General features: G+C 49.9%; 1 protein-coding gene across 2 annotated transcripts in view; it reads left to right on the forward strand.

Annotated features, from left to right (window-relative positions):
- Positions 1 to 504: 504 nt before the first annotated feature.
- The window catches only part of NOS2 (nitric oxide synthase 2), a 51,817-nt gene continuing 26,445 nt past the window's right edge, over positions 505 to 25,876 (forward strand). For both annotated transcript variants that reach the window (XM_064495889.1, XM_010979002.3), the window contains exons 1-15: positions 505 to 646; positions 1,821 to 1,993; positions 10,079 to 10,163; positions 10,937 to 11,059; positions 12,098 to 12,246; positions 15,487 to 15,649; positions 16,388 to 16,479; positions 17,424 to 17,565; positions 17,657 to 17,796; positions 19,122 to 19,296; positions 19,390 to 19,491; positions 22,156 to 22,350; positions 23,394 to 23,476; positions 23,846 to 23,990; positions 24,803 to 24,907. In XM_064495889.1, coding sequence (XP_064351959.1) covers positions 1,884 to 1,993; positions 10,079 to 10,163; positions 10,937 to 11,059; positions 12,098 to 12,246; positions 15,487 to 15,649; positions 16,388 to 16,479; positions 17,424 to 17,565; positions 17,657 to 17,796; positions 19,122 to 19,296; positions 19,390 to 19,491; positions 22,156 to 22,350; positions 23,394 to 23,476; positions 23,846 to 23,990; positions 24,803 to 24,907 — 1,809 coding nt within the window. In that variant the 5' untranslated portion in view covers positions 505 to 646; positions 1,821 to 1,883. The remainder of the gene's footprint in view (positions 647 to 1,820; positions 1,994 to 10,078; positions 10,164 to 10,936; positions 11,060 to 12,097; positions 12,247 to 15,486; positions 15,650 to 16,387; positions 16,480 to 17,423; positions 17,566 to 17,656; positions 17,797 to 19,121; positions 19,297 to 19,389; positions 19,492 to 22,155; positions 22,351 to 23,393; positions 23,477 to 23,845; positions 23,991 to 24,802; positions 24,908 to 25,876) is intronic.

Genomic DNA, 25,876 nt, shown 5'->3' on the forward strand with positions numbered 1-25,876 from the left:
TTTCCAGTGTGTTCCATATTGTCAATATTCCTCAGCTTCCTGGACTCCTGCCACAAACTGGAAAACTGAGAGGCTGGACAGGAATTAACGGGAGTGCTCCCTGCAGAGAGAAAAAAAAATCCCCGAGATGCTGAGGCAGTGTGGCTTAGCTCATAAAACCTGGCTCCATGGTGACTCCTTTTTTGGATCCACCACCCAGCTGACGAGCCACTATCTTGGACCCTGGACCAGGAAGAGGTGAGTTTACTGAGGATGCACCACACAGAGTGATGTAACAGCAGGGTTAAGTCACCCATAGGCCCGGAGACCCAGTCATAAAATAGCTAACTGTATACCCAGCCGGGGACACTCCCTTTGGAAACAAAAAAAAAAAAAAAGAGAGAGAGAGAGATTTTTATGCAAAAACAGCTCCCTGGATGACAAGGGGTGGGTATAAATATTTAGCTGCTGGTGTAATGTAACTTTAGAGCGAGTTGAAGACTGAGGCTCTCTGGCTCCAGGGAACTCCGTGTCGCTGGTTTGAAACCTCTCAGTCACCCCTGGTGAGGGGACCGGGCAGTTATTGGCAATTCTGAAGTTCTCAAGGTGCAGATCCCCACAAGTGTGCTTGTCCGTACCCTTCAGAGGCAGCACGGCCAGCTGTGAGGTGAGTTGTCTTCATTTCTGGGGAAGCTGCTGTTTTGAGAGGGCTTTGCTTCTTCCTGTTTGGGGACGTTCAGAAAACTGTGGGACTTTTCTGCCTACAGAGATAAACTGGTGGAAAATCTAAGAAATGCCAACATGAGATTTGGTCATTTGAACTGGGCATCTTGTTCAGATTTTTTTTTCCTGCAAAATTTGCTGTGGTTGCTACATTTCAAAGAAAAATTTTTGGAAAGTGGAGAGTAATCTGCCGAGAATTTTTTCTTTTTTTTACATTGACCATGATCTCCAGTCCTTGTAACATATACATTTCCCCTCCCAAATAAATTATGTTAAGGTGGATATTATTAAGCCCATTGTATGGGTGAAGAAATGAGTCTCATTTAAATAACTTGACCCAGGTCATGGAACTAGGAGAGCCCAGATTTGAAGCCAGGTGTGTGGTGGGCCCCTAAGATTCTTACATGGGCGACATCACCACACTGGCTCCCAATGCAAAGGCTTTTCCCGCTGGGGAGGTACACTGTGGGCAAGCCTGGATCAGACCTGGGCCTCCACTTTCATCTCCTTTTTTGGTCTTTTTTAAAGGCAGGTTCCCCAAATATTGAGAGTTGAGTGCATTTTTCTGACAAAAAATTATCCCTCCCCCATAATAAAAGAAAAAAGGAACAGGTGGCAGCGTTGACAACAATTGCAAAATCTTAACAGAAAGGCAGCTACAATGTACCTGCATTCCCCAGTGACAGGCGGAAAATGATTGCTAATCAGAGCTGTTAGAAACAGTCCTGTGGGGCCAGGCAGAGGTGCCGCCCCTGTTTCAGGGACTGGCAGGCTCCTCCCCACCTTGCCTCAGGCCATCAGTGAAGATCTTCCGGTAGGTGGGCCAACAGGTCCCATTCAGGAGGCTCACAGGGGATGTGCTTGGTCCTTGTTGAGCCACGAGTCCAGTGGTTTTCCTTTAGGTGGTTGTGTGGCTTTGTAGATTGAAAGTCTATGTCTATGGGAGCTCCAAATGCAACCCTAAAATAGGAACGGAGGTTGCAAGGCATTGACCAAGTGGCTGTTCAGGATTTCTGTTAGCTTTTGTACTGACTCTTCAGTCAACTAACCACACTGAGAAGGCCCGGCTCTTAAACTCTTCCTCAGCCTTCCATCACAGCCTCCTTCTCCTTCCTCAGCCCACAGAGAAGAACTTCTGAGTTTAAACCCAGAGAAGTGACGTGCTTTGCAAAACCACAGAGATGGCCTGTCCCTGGAAGTTTCTGTTCAGGACCAAATCCAACCAATTTGATTTGACTGAGGAATTGGACATTAACAACAACGTGCAGAAAGCCTGCCAGGTTCCCTCCAGGTAAGCTTTTCCCTGCTGCCACCTCCTACTGTTCTCCTCTCGGCTCCCCTTCTAGGCTCTGCCCTGCATACTCAGAATTCTTCTCTGCTCCTGGCTTCTCACCGGAGGTCTGCAGTTGCCAGGTGCTCCTTGGATGTCCCTGTTGGAATTCGATGCAGTCATTGTTTATCCGCACCTCAGTGCACCTGAATGTGTGAAGAAGGCAGGCCCTGGGAAGAGAATACAGGAAGGGGATATAGAAGACCTGACTTGAGCATGGGAGGCAGTGGAGTCCAGTGGTTAGAACTGGGGTGGCATCCTGGCCGATGTCTGTTCTGATTTACCAGTGTGTATGCCTACCTGCTAGTTAGATATTTTGAATATCAACCTGGTGAGGAGTAGTACCGGGATGTTAGACAAACTGTACCCAAGCCCTTTGCTGGGCCGTCCTGGCTGACCCCGTGCAGTCTCTCATCATCTGTGTGACCTAGGGCAAGAGAACCTCTCTGAACCTCAGATGCTCTCACCTGCACTATGGGGACACCACGGTGACCCATCTTGTAGCATTTTGAGGATGAGCGTTTTGAGAGTATGCATGCAGAACAGTTAGCAGCGTGCCCATAGATAGCAGGCACTCAATAAAAGGGAGGGTTTATTATCACTTACTGAGCACTGGCTCTGGGCCAGGGGATACAGGGCACTTCACAGGTACTGCCACTCAACTGACCTCTACTGGGGCTCAGTGAGGTACAAACCATTGTCTCATTTTACAGATGAGGAAATAGAAACTCTAAGCGTCACATAGCTGGTGATTAGAGTTGGACTTTGAACCCTGCCCATTACCCACCACCTTCCCCCACCCCAACCCTACAGGAGAAGAAAGCCTGAGGCAGAGCTGAGAGACTTGGTCGGCCAATCTATCAATGAGGGGACGGGCTTCTGTTGCTCAGAGATGGCCTCTGACTTGAGGTTGAGGCTTGCTTCTTCAAGTGGAAAGACAAGTCAACGTGCTAAAGCATGAAAGCTGGAATCAAACCAAAGCCACACAGGGTGGCCACACAGCCTCCCAGCGCCACAGCCCCAGAGGAACCCTTGCCACTGACGACAGTGGGCAGGGCGCCCCCTGCAGGCAGGCAGCATGGCAATCCACAAAAGCAGTGTGAATAGAGTAAGGCTTGGGGAGACCCAGGTGGCTTTACCACTTAACAGCCCTGTGACCCTGGCCTAGAATTGCAGCTTCCTCATCCATAAGAAGGGGGTCGGAAGGCCTATTTTCTGGGGTTGTGGTAGGAGATTATGTGTTTTCACACATGAACAACTGTGCCATGTGCCCGTCAGGGAGACGGAGCTCAGTAAACGGCATCTGTTGCCGCTGTCAGCGTTGTTACTGCTGTTGGTGGCAGGACAAGGTTGAGCAGCATCAGACTCCCCTCTAACAGCATCACAGAGGGGAGACAGCCCGGCGTGGACTTGGGAGAGTGAGTAGAATCTGAGGAGGTGAAGAGAAGTGGAGACATTCCAGGAAGGGGGCAGAGTGGGCAAAGACTCAGAAACAGAAGCCAGCCTGACTGTGCTTGGGTAGGGGTGAGGGGCTGGGATAGGAGATGCCAGTCCGGATCATGGAGGCCTGAAAGCCGAGGTGAAGATCTGGACTTGCTCTGTTTGGCAGCAGGGAGCCATAGTAGATTGTTGAGCAAGATCATCCAGGTAGAGTGTGTGGGCTGAACCAGAGGAGAGAACACTGGAAACCAGGCAGTCTGGGCTGTGATGGCCAAGGTGGCCAAGAGATCAAAGGATGAAAATGCAGGGTAGGATAACCACTAGACGTCCTCCTGGCACCCCAGACTCAAATGCTGCATCGCTTCTCCCAGGATCACAAGAGGGCCTGAACCCTGAGATTCTGCTTCGACTCTTCTTGGTCATACTTTCCTTCTCTTCACCTCATGGCTGCAGCCCCTGCCAGCTGGCCACCCCCAACTGCAGCCTTCACACTGGCTCTGACCTCTTTCGCTCCAACTTGACTTCTAGCAAGTCATGCGTCTGCTCTAGAGTCTGCAGTGGCTCTCCATTGCCTGTTACCACACTGAGGCTTGACTACAGGGTTCTGTAGGATCAGCTTCCCCAGACAGAGGGTCTATCTCACCTGACCAGCCTGCCTTCCTCAATTTTCCAGTGTCTGTACACAGCACATTCCTCCCCTGATTCATCCAGACCCAGTCTATCCCCTATCTTTTGAGATCATCCTGAATCCCCTCTCCCCCTCTAGCCTTTACAGTGTGGCCTACAGCCTGTAGCCCTGAATTCCAGACCCTCTAATAGCACTGACTTGTGATTTGGGGCCATTCAGACCTGGGTTGTAGATTGACCTGAGGCAAACCAGCTGACTTACCCCATCTTTTTAAGCTAGGCTGGTAGAAATTTCAAATCAGATATCAGAGATAATAGAGAGAAAAATAGCACACATTAATTCATTTAACCCTTCCAGCAATCAGTGAGGAAGGAGCTTTGTTTATCCTCCTGCTGTAGCAATGAAGACACTGAAGGCTACAAAGTTAAAGTAATTTTTAAGATCTCACAGTTTGCACATGACAGAGCTAGGAGTCAAGCCCCAGCAGTCTGGCTAAGGACCACTACCCTGCCTGCCCTGCTTTTGGTCCTGGGCATGTTCCAGTCCATTAACAATGATTTGCTGAGGGCTACCCCTCTGGCACTGAGGGTGGGGGGGTCGTGGAGATATCAGTGAAGCCCTTCTGTCTACCAATTAAGTAAATAATAAATTGAGCCGCTTATTAATTGAAAACCCAGCAGCTAAAAAGAACAGATACTGTTTATAAAGTCCTTATTACTGTATCAGTAATGAGGCAGGAACTATGATTAGCCTTATTTTACAAGGTTGAGTGACTTAACTAAGTCAACATCCGGAAAGTGGTAGAGCTGAGGTTTGAACCAAGTCTAAACTTATAACCTCTACATTCTACGGTCTCTCCCTGAAGGCCTGCTATGTGGTGGGCTGAGAAAGGGACAGAGAAAAGAGACACAATTCCTGCTGTCAGGGAGGGAATGGGGGAAAATGATGTCTTCCTCACTGGTTTAGGGAGGAGTACACAAAGATTGGGATGTTAAAGAGCTTTATAAATTGGAGTGGGGTGGGGTGGAACAGAGAGGTAGACATGAAGTTATAGGAGAATTAGGGGTCACTGGGATCTCTTCTGAGGATACTGCGGTGGTGGGGGGGCTGGCTTGGCTGTAGAGTGGGAATAAGTGGGTGGGAGAAGGCTTTAGGGAGGAGGTAGGTCCAGCTGGACTGCACCTACAGTAGGGGTCGGGGGTGGGCAGGGAGGATGCTACTGGAAGAGGAAGCAACAGTACAAAGGGGATTTTATCCTGAAAGCAGCAGAAGCCAATTAATATGTTTTGATTTTGAAAAAGTAATTTTAAAATCCATCAGGTGTAATAAGACCAAGAATATTATATGTGAGTAATAGTTCTATATTTTATGTAAACAAATGATTAAGAAGTGAACATAGGGTGTTTGTATGTTTTTGAGACAAAGGCAAAAGTTGGAAACATCTAGGTGCAGATAAATGAAATCCAGGACAAAGTTAAGCTGGGTTGCAACTGACTCAGAATAAATATGTACCCTCTTTCATTCCACTTTAATTTGGGTTTAGGATTAAATACGCTGAAATAGGTCCAGGACGGCTTCCTGTACTTGGAGGTTGAGAGCTGCTGCCCTGTCCCTGTCTGGACCCTGAGAGTTACCCTGCTCCCAGTGTAAGAAGCAACATACAGATGGAGCAAGGTCGGGGGCCCTGTACCTTCCAGGTAGTAAGGACCAGGAGCCTGGAAGGGACCTGAAGGGGCTCCTGGTCCAACTGCTTCCTTCCCTATGTCTCCCACTAAAATTCACCCCCCAGCTCTATGGGGATTTTTAAGCTTCTTTCCTAGAATCACACTGAACATGAAGGAAAGAAAGCACTTCTTGTGGCAGCCCTGTAAGGTAAGAGAACTTGGGCAGTGGCCCTGGGCGGCTGTGTGGCCTTGGGTAAGATCCTTAACTTCTCTGAGCCTCTGTCTACTTTCTCAGTCAAGTAAGGATGACAATATAGAATTGCCTTTTCTCACTGGATTCAGTAAGAGGTAGATGAAATTACAGAGAGGAAAATTTGCTTTGTAAACTAGAAAGCACTGTACAATGGGAGCTATTATTACGATCACTATTTCATGAGGAATAGCAAAACCAAGCCTGGCCAGACTTGCCCCGGGGCAGCCCAGAGACAGTCCAGTGGCAGACTTCCCTGCGGAAGCCCGCTGCAGCGGAGGCGCAGGGCGAGGGGTCGAGGCGACTGCCTGCGGAGCGGACTCTCTGGCCCAGGGCCAGGCGCTGGGTGAAGCCGAGTCGGGGCGCTTCGCGGAGTTGGCGGCTTCTCCGGCTCGCTCCGCCCCGGGACGGGCGGGCGCTTGCGGGGTCCGGCGACGATAAAGGGGCTGGCGCGGCGCGGTGAGGGGCGCCCTTGGAGCTGCGCCCACGCCGGGGCCATGCGCGAGGGGCTGGGCGCGGCGTGCGAGGCCGCCCGGCCCCGGCTCTGCCGGCTCCTCCGCAGGATCCTCCGGCCGCAGCCCGCCTGCGGCCCCCGCCGAGCCAGGTACTCCGCCGGGCCGGGTCGCTCTGGGAGGGAGGCGCGTGGCGCCGCGCGCGGCCCCGGCTCAAACCTCTGCGGCAGGGCACTGACCCTCTGTGAGCTTCAGTTTTCCAGGAAAATATGAGGATTGGGATATTCGCTCTGTAGGAGTCCGATGAGGACTTACTAAAAGGGTTTTCCTCTTTAGTGCATATATGAGGTTGCAACTCAGTAGCCACAAAGACCCAGAGTAGCCCCACATGCACCCTCGAGAGGCGTCTATGCCGGCTGGAGTAGGAACTGTGGATGTTTCAGCACTTGGGAACTTTCTAGATTTTTCAGCACTGGGGCTACAACACCCTTTAGGACAGATATGGTTAAGAGAGCAAAGAGGTTGTTGTTTTACAAATAAGATCCATTTCCCAGAGCGCCTCCTCACCACCTACCTTTGGTGTTTGGAGAGGTGGGCTGGTGGGGAGGAGTAGGAACCAAAGGGGAGTCAGTCCCCAAGCAAGCCACAGGCTCAAGCGCTTGTGGATAGTCCTGGGTCTAAACAAGGGCCACACCCCAGCTCTCATTTTGGCGGCAGGTCCTTAAGGGTCCTCCGTTGCCAGGAAGGGCCAAGCAGGACCAAGCACAGCTGTGGGTTTAGCCAAATTGCACATATCTGAATGGACAATGCAATAATTTGGCAATGAGTATCCAGATCCTTACACTCACCGGTTTCTGGGGACCCTATCTCCCGGCATCTAGCCCAAAGAAATCCACTAACTGGGAGAGAGAAAGGTGAATGTGCATGGTTTTGTTTATTCGTTTTTCAAATTAAAAGAAATTTCCAATCATGAAAGGAATTTATGGTCACAGTAAAAAGGTGGAAAATGCAGACAGGTATAAAGAAAAATTCAAATTATTCATGATCTTATCACTTAATACTAGTCACTATTAACATGTACTGGCATTTCCCCCAGGTGTTTTTCGGTGCTTGTGTGTATAAACACACACACACAAATGCACATACACACACACAAATGCACATACACACACATACAAATGCACATACACAGAGAGCCAGCAGCAGTTTCAGGCATTATTTGTAATAGTGGAGAAACTGGACACAATCTAAATAATCAGCCACAGGTGGTGGGGTCAGGCTCACTGTGGTCCATCTGTATAGTGGATTTTCACGTAGCTTTTTAATATCTGGGGACAATAGGTTAAATGTACAAAGATACTGTTTCTCAGTCTAAAAGTTACTGTGGACCAATAAACTTCTCAAATTCTCTAGTTCTAGACCAGAAGTAAATGAGAGGAAATAATAAGCAAGGTGGGGCTTGGGGGTGAGGGGTATTGGTAAAAGGCTGAGAAGAGCAGTAAGGCATTGTCTCCCTGAGGACCCCAGCCTCAAAGCATCTTCTCATTTAAGCAGCCCCATGCTGCCTACTCAGCCATGGCTTCCCTGTTCCAAATGTCCAGATTACCTTATGGTTGGCTTCTGGTGGGGCACACCTCCACACCAGTGGGGTGATGACAGCCTGTCACATGGAGGGTGCTTTAAAGGGCTGCTGAATCATGGATTCAGATAGAAGCTGCCTCCTTTTTCTTTTCTTTTCTTTTCTTTTTTTAAATAGAAGTATAGTTGATGTACAATGTGATAGTTTCTGGTGTACAGCCTAATGATTCAGCTATATATACATATGTGTGTGTATATATATGTATATACATATGTATATATATATTCTTTTTCAGATTCTTTTCCATTATAGATATAAGATATTGAATATACTTCCCTGTGCTGTACAGGAGGACCTTGTTGTTTATCTATTTTATATATAGTAGTATGTATCTGCTAATCCCAAGCTCCTAATTTATCCCTACCCTCTTTCCCCTTTGGTAACCATAGGTTTGTTTTCTATGCCCATGAATCTGTTTCTGTTTTGTAAATAAGTTCATTTATATCATTTTTTTAGATTCCACATATAAGTGATATCATATGCTATTTATCTTTCTCTGTCTGACTTACTTCACTTAGTATGATAATCTCTAGGTCCATCCATGTTGCTGCAAATGGCATTATTTCATTCTTTTTATGGCTGAATAATATTCCATTGGAAATTGCTTCCTGATACATAATTTCTCTTAAAGGGACACTACCTATTTATAGTTATAAATCATATCATGTGACTATACTATATATAATTAATTACATAATGCTAATATAGATAGTCATTACGTTTTCCAATAATAAAAGCAACCCATGCTCATTTGTCATTTTCTGACATCACAGACATATATAAGGTGAAAAATGAGGGACCTTTGTAGTACTTTCTAACCACCTTTCCCCTTGGATGTGTGCACACCTCAGAAAATACTGCAAAGAATGCAGAACACAAGGAACTTTTGTACTAAGGTGCCCCACAGTGTGATTTGCCCCAGGAGGAGGCGTGCGTGGGGAGTGACCACTGGAGGGGTGCTCACGCAGCCTGTTCTCTGTAGCATTTGCCGGGAGAGCCAGCCTGAAATCCCAAACCAGAACCAACGTTTTCTGTGTTACTTCAGACTATTACAGCTTTATCCTCATCAAAGGACGGGCAAAATTCTTTTAAATCTGTTGTTTTCAAACAAATATAACCAATATATTTTTTCCTTTTAGTTTTTTTTTTTTGGTGGGTGTGCTAATTAAGTTTATTTATTTATTTATTTTTAGAGGAGGTACTGGGAATTGAACCCAAGACCTTGTGCATGCTAAGCATGTGCTCTACACCACTTGAGCTATACACTCCCCCTAACCAATATATTTTTTAAAGTGTCCTTATCTTCCAGAAATACTGAGATATTTATGGATGACATGACATCTCAGACCTGCTTTAAAATGATAATATGTCCTGGGAGAGTAATGTTGAAACAAATTGGTTGTGGGTTGATAACTGTTTAATTGGGTTGAACCTGGTTGAAGTGTCCACAGGGGTTTATTACACTCTTCTTGCTCCTTGTGTATGCTTGACATGTTCCATAGTAAAAATTTAGAATAAGTAAATAAACCAAGATAGATCAAGTGTTTTAAATGAAAAAGCGTAAGTCCCAAAGAGGGAGTGGGTGGTGGGCAGTCCTGTTGGCCTGGGAGGCCAGGGTTGAAGGAGCTATTCTCTGCCAACCCAGCCCCGCACCGTGTTTATACTTGGTGTTTGAGGGGGGCATCTTCACAGAGCTTCTGTGGGTCACCCTTTGGGCTGTTAGCTTTGGCTCAGCTACCCCCATGACTTTTTGGCTTTGTAGGGGGAAGGCAAGGGAAGAAGAGGAGGAGGGAGGAGACTGATAGTGGATCTGCTGACTCCCTCCCCCACCACATAGACTGGGAACCATAATATTCACTCCCACCCCTCAGACCTCAGTTTCCCCCTCCATCAAATGAGGGGCTGGCAGAGGAGCCTCTGAGGTTGCTCTCTGCCCTGATACTCCACCTCATGATAGCCATTTCCTTTTGCAGTCCAGTGACACAGGATGACCCCAAAAGTCACAGCCTCAGCAAGCACCGGGATGAGTCCCCCTGGCCCCTCACGGGGGCGGTAAAGGTCAGTGAGTCACTCGAGTGTGGGAAGCCCCTTCCTCCCTTGCCCAGGCAGATGCCAGCTGAGCATCCTGGTGGGAGCTGGGATCTGGGCAGTGAGTAGAGACCGGGGGGACACCGGTGGGGGTGAGGAAGAGCTTTGAGAGAGCAGAATGATCCCTGGTAATCAGGAGTGGTCACCCCCCTGCACTGGCACCGGGGAGACCTGCCTGTGTAGGCTGGCAGGCCTGGGTGAGAGCAGACCACTCAGGAAGCCAGGAGTAGGCCATTTGGAAATAATCCCAGACTCAGCAAGCTGAGCTTCTGGCCGCAGCCCCCAGGCTGTAGCCCACCGGTTCTGTCTTCCCTAAGTGCTTTGGACCTCAGCCTTCCAGAGAGGTGGGCAGAGAACTGTTTTCACATTCTTAAATGCCTTCGTGGAAGGCAGTGATACATTCTTCCTTGTTCTGATCTCTGTTCTCAACAGTAGTGGCTGTGACAGTTATCTCTGTCACATCTCTTAGTCCCTCCTGTTGCAGTTCCTCTGAGGGAGCACTTGGCAGGGTCTTGGATGAGGAGAGAAGTCTGGCCAGTGGCCCAGGCACCTGGAGCTCTTAGCAGGCACCGGCCCAGATGGCCAGGCTGCCGGGAAGGGAGGAGGAACATGGTCCGACACCCTGACCTGTGTGCCTATCCACAGCTCCCCACCCATCCAGAGCCCAAGCAGGGCCTGGGAGAGACCTGTGGAGTCCTGGGGTTGGAGGCATTTGGAAATCCCTGGGCTTTCTTCCTTCTTAGAAATCTCCAGAATCCCTGGTCAAGCTGGATGCATCCCTATGGGCCAGCCCACAGCATGTGAGGATCAAAAACTGGGGCAGCGGGATGACTTTCCACGACACACTTCACCAAAAAGCCAAACGGGTGAGAAGGCTGGGGTGGGTCTTGGGAGAACCACTTTTGTCCCAAGCCAGTGAAGCCATCAGGGACTTTAATGAATCAAACAGATGTTGCCCTGGGCAAACCAGACAGTCATCTGCTTGGGCAAAGGGTGGTGGGAACAGACTTGTTGCTCACAAATTATAGTAGGAAGTAAATGATGCTAACACCCTGTTAACCCACCCGTGGATGATGGATAACCCAGAGGAGAGATAAACGATTATAGGAGCAAATAAATTCTTTCTTAGAGAAACAGATTCCAGCCTTGTATCAGGGAGAATTTTCTAACAGAACTGCCCAAAACTGGACTGAACAACATTGTAAGGTAGTGAGCTCCCTGTCACTAGAAGGATTCAAGTGCTATTTGATAGGGGGAGATTGAAGAGGGGTTCAAACATCCAGTAAGTAGTTGGACCAAGTGACTTTGAAGTCTCCTTGTCTTCCCAGTTTCTTATTCTAACATTAGAATGCATTCTGCCTTTGTAAAGTGGGAAAGAATGGAAAATTTCAAGCCCATGAAAGCATAATCATTTCCTATACCTTCCAGAAATGATCACTGTTAACCTTTGGGTGTACTTCCAATATTTTTTCTGTGCCATCCCCTGAATTGGGGATTTGCACCTTCTCAATTCATTTTGACTGAACAACAATAGTGTGTTCCCAGGAGTCATATCAGCCTCTTTAAATGAGAAGGTAGTTGAGATGTTCCCAGGAATCCAGCTGTTGCCTTTGCTCTGGGGCTGGGGCTGGCTGGGGAGCAGGGCCAGAGACTGAACCCAGGCTGGTGGGAGCAACCCCAGCTCACATCCACTGCAGTTCAACCAGGAGAGGAGAGGAGATATGGGTCAGGGAAAAGCCTGGTAGACTCCAAGGAGGAGGTGCCACAGGGATGGAGAGGGGCAGGGAGCTGGAGCAGACAGAGTGGACAGAAGTGGCCAGGAGAGCTGACCCTAGAGGAGGATGGCCATCAACGCCTGGGTCCAGGGACCACGCAGCCAGCCTCACCACTGCCTCTCTTTCCAGGATCTCGCTTGCAAGTCCAAGTCTTGCCTGGGAGCCGTCATGAACCCCAAAAGTTTGACCATAGGACCCAGGGACAAGCCTACCTCCCCAGATGAACTTCTACCTCAAGCTATCGAATTTGTCAACCAGTATTACAGCTCCTTCAAAGAGTAAGGCTCGATTCCTGCAGCATCGCTGCCTCCCCTTCCCCTGAGCTCTCCTTTCTCCTGCCACTTCTCTCTGACCTTAGACTCCTTTCCTTCCCAAATATGCAGTGGACCCAGGGTGAAAGCATAGTTTTCCAGGGAAAAGACCCTGGATAGGTTCACAAAACCATAAGACAAATAGGCATGGCAATAGTGGTTGAAAGCATAGGTTGGGGGCATAAACATTTGAGTTTGAGTCCTAGCTCCACCTGTAACCAGTCCTATATCTTTGGGAAATCTGTTTACCCTCTCTGTGCTTCAGCGCCCTCTTCAGTAAAGGTTAGGGGTGGTGGGTGATGATGGTTCATAAGATTGTTGTGAGAATTAAGCATGTTTGGAAGAGGGTCTTGGCACAACCTCACCTTGATTATGAATCGATGTGCAAAACCTCTTATTATGAAATGTCTGAGAAAGGACCTTTGAGACCACCGAGCCAAGCCCTCCACTGCCGAGTGTGAGCAGGGAAGCCCAGTGACAGCTAGAGTTTCATCCCAGCTAAAATTCAGGCCATTTGACTTGGAGGGAGCTCTCTGCACTGGACTCTGTGTTCCCAAGTTTCATGAAATACATGACTATTAATTTAAGCCCTTTTATATCTTTAAAATAAAAATGCACAAAGGGATTGTAAGACAGAATGGCCAAGGGAATGGATTTGCTGTTCTAGGGGCTGGGAGGAGCATGTGGCTTTTATGGTGCGGCCCCACGCGGCACTTCGCTGCATGAAGGACACGTGGGACTCCCCCACAGCGGAAAAGGGGCTCCTGGTGATGCCATGTCCCCTCTGCTCTGACCTGCAATGTCTGACCTTGAGTCCATGAAAGAGGCCTTATCATCTGGGGCCAATAGTCCTCAACTGTGGCTGCACAGCAGCCTCCATTAGGACCTTGCAAAATGCTGATGCCGGAGTCCCTGGGCCAAGGGTGTCAGGATCTTGGGAAGTGGAAGGGGGCGACATCTATGTTCTTTCCTCAGGCAGTCTAATGTGCACATGGGCTGAGAACCCATCAGGGGGTTGCTGCTGTGTGTGCTGTGTAAATAGAACCTTTACAGAAGTGTTCTGTCACTGAGAGGCCCAAGATCCTTGGGCTTTCAGTACAGTTGTTGACTAATGAGCCTTTCAGGGTCCAGGAATTTTCTTGATCAGCTTCACTGGGCCACTATATTGATGCTAACACTTACGGAGCACTAAGTACGTTCCGGGCCCTACCTCTTATGTAACTCTATGACACTGGTATCATTATCATCCTCCCCGCTTTACAGACAAGGAAACCAAAGCCCATGGAGGAGATGTAACTTGCTCAAAGTCGCACATTGTGAAGTCCCAGAGCTGGAATTTGAACCCAGGCAGTTTGGGCCAGAGCCCTTGCTTTTAATCTCAGTGTTCTAACATCCTGCTTTTTGACCCTGAAGGTTCCAACTCCCTGGGGGTCCTGTTGGTGTTTGGAAAGCAGTTGGGTGGGTGTTAGCCTGGGGAAGCTACCAGGCTGCTCTTGGTGGCTAGTCAAACCCATTTGCCTCTCACAGAGGGAAGCTCCATTTCTCACAGTCACAAATCCGTGCCTTGGACCACCCCCTACCCCAAGAGATCCTGGGAATGTGTGAATGACATATGACAGCCCATCCCCACAATTACACTAGCAGCCATAGATGCAGACAGCTGGGCCAGTTCAGTCTTCTGTGAGTGAAGGATTGTATAGTTAGAAATTATAACTTGCTGAATGGTCTTTTCAAAGCCAGTTCACTGATGCCAAAGGCCACTCCCTTTTTTTCAGAACTAATAGGCATCTTAGCATTTTTAATGCCTCAGAAATGTGACTATTTAAAAACAGTGGTAAAATAGGAAACTCTAAAGGAATTGGGTGAAAATGTACATAGTCACATGGTAACAGTACCAAGTATGTTTGAAGCATCAATTTTCTGGTGATTACTCTTGTTTTCATGCTTTGATGCAGAGCAGGGAATCTTGCTGGAAGCTTTGTTTGGGGAGGAAGGGCTTCCGGGATACGGGGCAGCATCGACCTCACCCAGCAAGTCCTTATGCCAGGAGTGTCCTTGAAGATAAATAGCGCCAAGTGTTTTGTCTTTGAGCTTTTTTCTTTAATCAAAGAAGAGTTGTCGAGACACTCTTCATCCACAGAAAGGCCATTTTGTTGTGAGTTGTCCACTCTCCTTAATCAGGAGTTCATTCCTTAAATAGTTTTGTTTGTGGCTATTTCAAACATCTTTGGTGCTGATTGGAATCTCAAGGTTGCTGTGTGTGTGTGTGTGTGTGTGTGTGTGTGTGTGTGTGTGTGTGTGTGTGTGTGTGTGTGTGTGTGTGTGTGTGTGTGTGTGTGTGTCAGGGAGAGGAAGGCAAGAGCCAGTTCAGAAATCTCACGTGGGATTGCTGGCCAAGTCGTGAGGAGGTTGAGAAACAGCTCATGGGAAAAAAACCTGTGACGTGAGACCGCACTGTGGAGGGCTCCTCCCTGAGCAGGCCCCAGGGCCCTGCAGGTTGAGTCCTGAGAGCCAGTCCCTATCTGAGCCTGACCTGGGAAGCATGCGCTGGCCCTTGACATCTCTGGGCTTGCAGTTTCCCCCTAGGGTGGAAGGTAGAAGGTTAAGAGCCTGGACTTGGCATTAGGGCTCTCTGAGTCTGAGTCCTGAGTTTGATCTTTATCACACTTACGTTCCCTGGCCGATACTTAACCTCTTGGGTATAGCAGACTAGAACAGGACACGAAAGTGCCTCCCTCATAAACTCAGTGGGACCCTGACTGTGGGTGGCTTTGCCCAGTGCCTGGCTCACAGTGAGTACTAGCTGCCGCGGGGGAGACTGACTCCTCTTAACCAAGAGAAGGTGGGCACGCCCTCCCCTGGCTGGGAGGCAGGACAGGGCTGAGGCTTGGTGGATGCTGCTCTGGGTCTTGCAAGTGTCAGAGAAGCATTGCAGGGCGCAGTGTAAAAACGAACATATGGGCTTCCTGTTCAAAAATGATTAAGAATTTGAGACGGTGACAGCAAAGCCTTAAATCCAGCATGGGACCCTTCTGAGCTCAGGGCCTTGGTCACACCCCCAGGAAGATGGCCCTGGAGGGAACAGTCTCCCTGAAAGACTTCTTGCCTTCCTGGTGTCCTCGTTCAGTTCCTGCTTCTGTGGATTGAATCAGTCTCCGTTTAAGCCCATCTCACTGTTGACCTTCCTGATGCCTTCCTGTCCCCTAGGGCAAAAATAGATGAACATCTGGCCAGGGTGGAAGCGGTAACAAAGGAGATAGAAACAACAGGAACCTACCAGCTGACAGGAGATGAGCTCATCTTTGCCACCAAGCAGGCCTGGCGCAACGCCCCCCGCTGCATCGGCAGGATCCAGTGGTCCAACCTGCAGGTGGGCTTCCTAAGACTGAGCAGGAGCAGAAGCCGGGAAGCGGGCGGGCCCTGAGCAGGTGGCTCCCAACAGCCGAGCTGAGCTGAGCTCAGGGCTACCTGGGTTCTCCCTGACCATGAGATGGGGGCTCACAGCCGTGCCAACCCCATCGTCTCCCCCGCCCCCACTGGAGTCTAGAATCCAATCTCCGTGCCAGGGTTTCTAGCTGATCTTTCTTTCTTGTGTTAAATTTGGGAGACTAAACGCCAAACCGAGTGACCTTGCTGTGATTATTGCTCATGCCTTGGGTGTTTACCTTGACTGAATTCTTGACTTTAGGAAAACATTGTCTTTCTCCTAGTCTCCTAAGCCATCTTTACATTTATTACTAAATAATATTAAAAGTAGTTGCACAGATAAATCAATGAGAAATGCCAATGAAACCAGCTCTGGCTGTAATAAAATGTGCTGGAGACCATATTTAAAAGGTGTAAAGCAACTACTGTGGGAATCCTGTTACATGGTGATTGAAAATCAGGTTTTCTTAGGGTTTGGGTTCTGATAGGGTCTTCCAAGTGGGGTTGCCTGGACTCCCCTAGAACAGGAGAAAGGATGAAGGGGCAGAGAGGAGGTGCACTCCTCTGCAGGGTGTTCAGGTGGTGGGGGTTTGGACCACTCCCTCAGTTCCTCGTGACTTAGCTCCCGAGCAACCCTGAGGTCTCTGTCCTGACGGGCACGGTCTGGGTGGGCTGTGTGCAGGTCTTCGACGCCCGGAGCTGTTCTACTGCCCAGGAAATGTTCGAGCACATCTGCAGACACCTGCGTTACTCGACCAACAACGGCAACATCAGGTGGGTGTGCCTTTTCCCAGGCTGTGGCTGGGGCCCGTCCTGCCCCCCAAGTCTGAGCCAAAGCATGCAGATGGGCCTCAGCTCCAGGAGAAACCAGGGAGAAAGAAAGGAGAAAGACTCAGGCTTCTTCAGGGGGCCCTCTCAGTGAGCCTTGCCTCCATGAGTGAGCTTAGTGCCTCATCAGTGGCCCATTTCCTTGGTTTCCTTCTGACTTGAGGCCATTTGGAGCCGGTGGGGGGATCTTTAAGAAGCAACTTCTACACTGTTCAAGGTTGGGGCTCCCCACCTTGTAGAGGGGATAAGAAGTTGGTTTTGCAGTGGATGGCTCCAGTGTGGTGGTTTTCTTAGAGGTGGGGGAGTCCCTGCTCATCAGTACCCACCCCCGCCTTTCCTTCCCCTTCCCCCAGCCAAGGAGGTCAGGGTCAGCTCGTCTGATTATTCATTTATTTTTCTGCTCCGCAAACACCCAGTGCTTACCCTATGGGGACCCAGCACAGGGCTAGGTGTGGGGGTGGGATGGGGGGTGCAGAAGTGACTAAGACCCTAAGACGCTGCTCCGCCAACTATGAACCTATGCCTTGCACTCAACAAGCACAGATTAACTTGATGTTAAAGAGAAATATGGTGCAGATAAAGAAAGGGCTGGGGCAGTGAACCCCTGAGGGAGGGCTCCCTGGAGGAGGCAGTCCCTGTGCTGGTCTGGAAGGAGGGGAAGGAGGTGCAGAGAGAAGAAGGAAGGAGAGGGTATGTCAGGAAGTGGGCAGGTTCCACAGAGGCTGGCTAGCGCTTGGTGTGTCGGGGAGCTGCAGGGGTTTGATTCAGTTAGCTCAGGTGCAGCAGACTGGGGAGTGGGAAGACAAGAGGGGGAGGGGGACCCATGTGGGATGGCTGGAAGCCCCCACCAAAACCAGGTGGTCAACAGCACTGTCCTTGTCTTGGGGAAGGTCGGCCATCACCGTGTTTCCCCAGCGGAGCGATGGGAAGCACGACTTCCGAGTCTGGAATGCTCAGCTCATCCGGTATGCCGGCTACCAGATGCCTGATGGCACCATCAGGGGGGACCCTGCCTCCGTGGAGTTCACCCAGGTACCAGATCCAGCCTTGGTGGGTGAGAGTGGAGCCCAGAGGGGTCAAAGAACCTGGGTCTGCAGACTCACAGGGCTTGTCTTGCCTCCAGCTGTGCATCAACCTAGGCTGGAAGCCTAAGTACGGCCGCTTCGATGTGGTGCCTCTGGTCCTGCAGGCTAATGGCCGCGACCCTGAGCTCTTCGAAATCCCACCTGACCTTGTGCTCGAGGTGCCCATGGAACATCCCAAGTAAGCAGGTTGAGGGTGCTAGGGGTGTGAGTTCACGTGCATGCTCCCTTCTTTCCTAAGTAAGACCTCAGCCTTCGGGCGCCTCCCTGCACCTCCCCTGAAGGCCAGCCAGCAGCAGGTGAGACCCAGAAGAGCTGGTGTTCAAGGCCCAACTTGTCACCCTTGTCTAGCAAGTCTGTACTTGTATCTTGGGCCTCAGACTTGTAAAGAGATGCTGACGGTGAGAGGGAAGCAGAGGTTTAGACAGATGGGGTTCTATGAGCTTGGAAGACAGTGATCTCAGGAGAGGAACCCTTGGAAGGCTCTGAGATTCTCACAATGAGCAGCCCAGGCCTCCTTGTCCTTCCTGCCAACTCTCTCAGCTGTCCCTCTGCTGACTGTGGTGACAGTATAGGCCTACAGTGACTTCAAAAGCTCATCTGGTTCAGTCCTTGCTCCAGGCAGCTCTCATAACAAAAATACCTCCATACATTGAGACTCACTATGTAGCAGGCATTTGGCTGGGCACTTCTTTTTGCCCCTTGAATATACTGAACTCAGTCCTACCTCAGGGCCTTTGCACTTGCTGTTCCCTCTGTCCGACATGCTCTTTCCTCAGAATTTTGTAGGGTTCATTTCTTCTTGCCAGTGAGGTATTTCCTGACTGTTACCTGCTCTGAGAAGCCTCTTCTGAACACCCAGTCTAGAGTAGGTACCCACACCCTCCATCTAATACATCACTTTTTTTCCCCCCTCTATTTGTTTGTTTACCTATTTATAGTCTGTAAGGTCCTTGAGAATTAGGAATCTTGCCTTTCTTGTTCAGCAATATATCCCTAGTAACTAGTAGGGTGCCTGACTCATAGGAGGTACTCAATTATAAATATTTCTGGAATAATTGAATATACAAATGAACAATACTATTATCTTCACAACAATCCCACAAATTTGGTGCTATTATCTCTGGTAGGGAAACTGATGCTCAGAGAGGCTAAATAACACCCCAAGTTCACAGAGTTGGTAAGTGGTAAGGCAGACCTTGAACCTCAGCTTTCTGGTGCTGGAATCCTTAACTGCTATGTTCTGTTGGGTTCTCAGCATTTAGCACAGGGTCTGTCATGTAACTGATGCTTGGTATGTTTGCATGAATGAACGCCTGAATGAAGGCATAATTAGTGAAATGTACACATGGTGTGCCAATTCACCTCTCCAACTGGGATGAACTTAAGAGATCAGCACTTGTAAAGGAGTTTTCCTGGTTGACTCTTTTTATGAAGCTTTTTTGAGGGGTTTGAAGGTGGGCCAAAGTGAAGGCCCCATTGCCATCGGCTCTGCCTCCCTGCCAGGTACGAGTGGTTCCGGGAGCTGGAGCTAAAGTGGTATGCCCTGCCGGCTGTGGCCAACATGCTGCTGGAGGTGGGTGGTCTTGAGTTCCCAGGATGCCCCTTCAACGGCTGGTACATGGGCACGGAGATCGGGGTCCGGGACTTCTGTGACGTCCAGCGCTACAACATCCTGGAGGTAATAAGGAACATCCAGCTGGGCCAGCTAGAGGTGTGGGCCGGCCGATGGGGTCCCAGGGGCCAACTCACCCCCATTTCTCTACCTCTGCAGGAAGTGGGCAGAAGGATGGGCCTGGAAACACACAAGGTAGCCTCACTCTGGAAGGACCGGGCTGTCGTTGAGATCAACGTTGCTGTGCTCCACAGTTTCCAGGCATGTCAGGTGTTTGTGGGTCTGAAGACTTTCTGATTGGAAGGTCATCTGGTCCAGCCGCTCATGTCATGCTTGATTTTCCTCTTATGGCATTGTTTATTTATTCATGCGTCAGACAATGTTGAACACCCAATTCGTGCCAGGTGCTGGGAATACAGAGACGAGCCCTCTCAGGTCTCCCAGCATAAAATCTGAATGTTTCTGGTAAACTTGAATGCTCTGAAACACTCTTCCAATAAATTGTCCCATGCCCGGTTCCTTCCCTTCATCCAGGTCTCAACGGTCACCTCCTCAGAGCAGCCCTTCCTGACCATGCCATATGAAATTCACCTTCACCCCACCTCCATCCCGTCTCTTTCTCTCATTTCTTTAACTCTGTCTTTATTTTCTTTCATAATCCTTATTAGCTCCTGACATTATCGCGTCCATCTACTTCTTTCTTTCTTTCCCCCATTAGAATGTAAGCTCCCGGGGGCAGGGACCTTGTCTCTCTTGTTCACTGCTCTACCCCTGGAGTCTAGCAGTGTCTGGCACATGGCAGGTGCTAACAAATCTGTGTGTTGTATGAATGAATGAGAGCCCACGTCCACATGAGCAATGGTTGTTCTTGCTTCCCCATCTGAGTGAAAGTGTCCACCCCTTAGACAGCGTCCACCGCACACAGCAGGTTGGTTCCTATGAAGGCCCCCTGGCCCATCATATAAACACTCGCCTTCCTTCTGGGAAGGAGCCATGAGGTGTGTGAAGATACTACTTTAGAATCTGGGACCTTCTCCACAAAGCTGGCAGGTGCCCTGGAGGCCAGACCACTGGGCAGAGCATCATTCGTTCATTCAGCAAAGTTTTATAGAGCATTTTCTGTGGTTCAGGCATCAGGCTGGGTCAAGGTTATGAGTGGTAAACAAAATAGACAGAAGCCCTGGCCTTATGGGGTGTCGTGGGGAGCTGACAATAAACACCCAGTAAACGCATGTGCTCACACACTGTTACCCAGGGCTGGTCGCCCTATGGCAGGTCAAGCTTGTGCCTGACTGCTGAAAGAGGGGAGGCAGGTCTGAGATAGGACAGGAAAAGCCCCCAGGGCTGGCCCAGCTCGGGGAGCCATGGACACACATCCTGACTTATGGGGGTTCCCAGCATCAACCCTGACATTGGCAGGATGTGGATGTGCCCCAGAAAACCTGCTGATCCTCAGCCGTCTCCTGACCGTTGCTGACCACATCCCTCCCCTGCTTGAGAGTCTCCAGGACTTCCTCCTGACCCTCCTTCAGGATCAGCTTCAAAAGACTTGGCCTCATTTCCTCATCTATAAAACAGAGATGATACTAGTACCTCCCCCACTAGGTTACTGTGAGAATTAAATGAATGTGAATGCAAAACGTTTAGCTGCACTGCCTGGCCCATAGTGAACACTCAGTAAGCATTAGTTTTGTTGTTAACATTGTTTATTACTGTCCCACCATTATCACAGCTGTCATCATCAGCTCCTGAGCCTAAAACTGGCCTGTGTGTGTATACCGTTGTGGAAGGTATGGCTGGGCCTTCTGGGCCCTCCGTCAGCAGGCTCGTTCCTGCCTCCCTGTCTTGACTCATGCAGTGTCCCCTCCAGGATTGCCTGTCTGCCGCCTAACTTGTACCCATCTCTCAAAACTCACCTCCTCCTCGAAGCTGTCTCTGAAATCCCCCTTCTCTCCCCCAGGCCCCTGTCTGAGCTAAGCCCTCTCCTCTGCCCTCTGTCAGCACCTGCACTCACCTCCATCATCGTTTCTATCAGGCCCTGTGAAACAGCTGAAGTCCTTCTGCCTCCCCTGGTTAGAATATGATCTAATGCAGTGAAGGAACCCCGTCTTCCATTGCTGTTAAGCCCATGCCTTACACAATGCCTAGAAAATAGAAATAATAATAGAGCTGTTTCCTGAGCACGTTCTATACTTTACTTGTATTGATTTATTGCATCCTTTCAACAACCTCATAGTGTAGGAACTGTTATTATCCCCATTTTACAGATGAGGAAACTGAGGCTTAGTGAGTTAAGCAACTAATAGCTCAAGGTCACATGGCTAATAAGAGGCCAAAGTTTGCACCACTCCATGAAACAAATGGCTCTTGACTTAATGAGTTGCCCCAGACCTTGTTGGGTCATTCCAGGAAGGCTCAGCCCCCTTGGCTTCTAATTTTAGGATGTGGGACCTTGTGGTGGTGTGTCTTCCATACGCTGTGGTTCCCCCAGTGCTTCTGTCCTCTTCAGAGGTGTCTAGTTCCTTCTTGGCTGAGAGAGCCACATCCCTGGGGAGATGACTCCTGGAACTCTCTACCAACAAGTGACTAAAAGGCACTGGGGTTTGACTCATCAGCATCCAGAGAAAGCCATTTGTTGGGAGTTCGGGGAGACTTACAGGCATGGCTTGAGAAGGAGGACGCTGCCCCTGAGGTGGGGCCAACGTGTAACCTGTGGGCTGACTATGGCTATGGTGACTTCTTGTGCTCGTCAGAGGCTCTGAAAGAGTTTTGCATTTGGGTGTTTGTGTTCAGCAGCGAGGAGGGGCCAGGAGGGATTACACACCCATTTTACAGATTGCCAGCCCCTCCCCTAGTCCATCTGGGAGCCCTGCAGCCAACCGACCACTCTCCTCACCCCTTGCCTCAACTCCCCTTCTGATTTAGAAGCAGAATGTGACCATCATGGACCACCACTCAGCTGCAGAATCCTTCATGAAGTACATGCAGAATGAATACCGGTCCCGAGGGGGCTGCCCGGCGGACTGGGTTTGGCTGGTCCCCCCGATTTCTGGAAGCATCACCCCCGTATTCCACCAGGAGATGTTAAATTATGTCCTGTCCCCTTTCTACTACTACCAGGTAAGAGGAGGGCCTTCCTTTCTGTCTCAAGAGCTCAGGAGTGGAGAGTGTGTGTGTCTGCACTTGTGTACACATGGATGCTTGTGTGTGTTTGTACATGCCTGTGCACATACGTGCTCACTAACACAGGACTTACAGGGGAGGATCAGGGACACAGAGGCATATTTCAAATGCTTTTCAAGGATGCTGAGGACTGAAGGAAGTACCTTTTATTGTACCTCTAGTAACCCATCACTCTGATGGGGTTTCAGCTCCTGAGGGTGACCACCACGGTGCCTGCCTGCATGGGAGGGCTACTACAGTCACGTAGCACAGTGGGGAAGAGTATGGCTCCCAGGTCAGATACATCTGTGGGTAATTCTACCAATTCCTAGCTATGTGATCTTGGTTGGGTCATTTCACCCACCTAAGCCCTGATTTTCCTTCTCTAACAGGGATGGGCATCAACTCCACAGTGGAGGTTGTTTGGCTCATATGAGCTGGTGTGTGTAACAGCTCAGCCCACTGCCCAACCTAGAATGCACTCAGTAAATGTTCCCCCTTGAAACGAGTTCATTTTCTGTCAAAAAGGACTTTGGTTAGATTTGGGGAAGAGCTTCCTTACTCTAAATGTGATAAGTAGGGTGACTGATTGCCCGGGACAGTTTGTGCCTGTTGTCATGGCACCGCCATTTACTCTCAGACATAGCCCAGTGCACCATGTGGGGTGCATATGTATACATCATACACGCTGTATGGAGTTTTCCTAGTGATAAGACACCAAAAGGAAAGAGACGCAGGGCCTCTTCCCTCCAGGGGGACACGAATGAGAACAAAAGCAGCTGACCACGTGCAGGCTCCACTCTGGACAGTGAAGCTGCAACTCTGAGGGAGACAGACAGATACAGCCCTTCCTTGGGAGGCTTTCAGTGAGGGGGTGGGGACAGGGCCTGTTCACACCCCCAGCGCACAAAGGACACAAAGGGTCCTCCATCTCTTCACATCCCCAAGCCCGAGCTGAACCCAGGCCCACCTTGCCCTCACATCTGCCCTCTTTTCTGAAGGTGGAGGCCTGGAAAACCCACGTCTGGCAAGATGAGAGGAGGAGACCCCGGAGAAGAGAGATTCGATTCAAAGTCTTGGTTAAGTAAGTGGGAGCGGCCAGTGTTGGCGTCCGAGCTCAGCCCTTCCTTCTAGTCAGCCTTTCCTTCTAGGTCTTGAAGGGCAGGTAGCAAAGAGAAAGGGTTTGGCTCTGGGAAGTCTAGACACCAGTCCCAAGGGTCCCCCACTGCCATTGCCCCAACCTTCTGTCCTCCATTTTCCCAAAGGAGCTGAGTAGTGGGTTGAGCCAGGGAGGGGAGGAGAAGGCGGTGAGTCAGGGTTGATAGCTGGTGAGAAACCTGGATTTTTCCACAACCTGCCCCACTTTATCCACTGACCCACCCATTTTCCTGGGCCCCCAGCTTCCCCTGGAAGGCTGACTCGGCACACAGAGTCCATCTGTCTGTCCCTACAGAGCCGTGCTCTTCACCTCAGTGCTGATGTGTAAGACCATGGCGTCCCGGGTCAGAGCCACAATCCTCTTTGCAACGGAGACGGGAAGATCGGAAACGCTGGCCGGGGACCTAGGGGCCTTGTTCAGCTGTGCCTTCAACCCCAAGGTAGCCAACCCAGCCTGTGTGCAGAGAAGTCTGGGAAAAGTTAAAGGGGTTGCTCTGCTTCGGGATGTCCCTGAGCCTTGGACATGCTAATGCGCATTGTAAATCTGTGGTAGAAGGAGTGATGTGTATCCAGGGACTCCCAAACTTAGTCAATCAATCAGTTTTTCATAGTGTTCCAGGGAACAGAGTTTGAGAAACACTTTCCTAATAACTCCAAGTCTCAATGTCCATGAGCTATTCTAGGTGCATTATGCTCACATTTACGGAACACCTCCTAGACAGGGTGCAGGGCTAAATGTGAAGGGAGCAGAGGATGAATAAGATACAGGGAAATAAAACAAAACCCCCAGGGTGACTAATTGATTCCATCAGTGTTGGATTTGGCCCTCCGTCACCAGAGGCCTCCCAGGTCAGGTAGGCCTGGGTAGAACAGAGAGACCGGGACCCATCTCCCCTGAGGTTAGCTTCAGGCGAAGCATTTGGGTTCCTGGGACGCCAAAGGAGTTGTCATTTCTGTAACCTGCTCATCCTGTGTTTGTGGAAAATGTGTCCACACACTCAGAAGTCAAAATTGCAGTGGGAGTGGTGGCCAGAAGGGCTCTGACTTGGGACATGCAGTGTTTTGGAGGCGGGCCAAAAGGTGTTACATGTTAGCGGTGGAGCTTAAGGCAAGGAGAAGCAAGGACGCCTGTGCTGGGCACCCAGGGGACAGAGATGATGAAGGGGACTCCCGGCCTGGGTCAGGGGAGGGAAGCACTGGAGGGTCCCAGCTGGGGAACCAAGGGCTGATGCCCACCCTGGGTGCCCTGCAGGTTCTCTGCATGGACGAGTACAGCCTGAGCCACCTGGAGGAGGAGCAGCTGCTGCTGGTGGTGACCAGCACGTTTGGGAATGGAGACTCCCCTGGCAACGGAGAGGTGGGTGGCCCAGAGCCCAGTGGTCTGGGGGCGGCAGGGCCACGAGGACCAGGGGAGGGAGCTGGCGACTCAGCATGTCCTGAGGAGGCATCAGGGAGTGAGTGCTCAGATCACAGTGGGCTGCCCCAGCCTCAGCCGTTGGCCTGCCTCCCTCAGAATCACCCCTAGATGCGTGTGCCGCCTTGCCTATGACACGCTTAGTATGTGTCAGTACATACTAAGCTGCTTTTTAAAATTCAAAAAATTCAGGTGTAAAGGAAACTTTATATCACTCTCATAGATGGAAAGCCAGCAAAAATTGGTCCCAGGTAAATCCAATGGAAGCCAAAGTTATTAAATTATAGCTCAATACTGTTACCTAACCATGGCTTGCTTTGTTTTTTTCTTTCTAAGAGTAATGAGAAGCAAGTATTAGAGAGATATTAAGGCTCATTTAGCAGCAATCTGAGACTTTCTCCCTAGAGTGCAGAAGGACAAAAAAAAACTGAAACAGGAATAACTAAAAAAATTACAGAAAAAAGAATGCTTTCTTCACATGTGGTTTGACACTATTTCTGCTGGGTCACGTACCACCCAAAATGACCTTGAGTTCCTGGGAAATCGGGGTTACTTCAGAGAACATGGGACCAGTTGCTGCTCAGACAACTGAGGCTCACGCACCATCAGAAGACCCTCTGGAGATGCCCTACAAGGCTGGCCCCTCTCTGCCGGGGCTGGGCTGTCTCGGGGCCCCCACTGAGGGTCAGGCCCACATGTGCTGCAGAGGCTGAACTTGTCCCTGAGCCCCAGCCAGGTGGCCCCACACCTAAACCAACTTCCGGGTGAGGATCTTGAGCCTTCTCCTGCTGGAAGAAGGGAAAGAGCAGAGCTTTTATTTAATTTTTTATTGAAGTAGAGTTGATTTACAGTGTTGTGTTAGTTTATGGTGCACAGCATAGTGATTCAGTCATAGGGGAAAAAGTCATATTC

Source organism: Camelus dromedarius, chromosome 16 (assembly GCF_036321535.1).
Source record: "Camelus dromedarius isolate mCamDro1 chromosome 16, mCamDro1.pat, whole genome shotgun sequence".
Lineage (NCBI taxonomy): Eukaryota > Metazoa > Chordata > Mammalia > Artiodactyla > Camelidae > Camelus > Camelus dromedarius.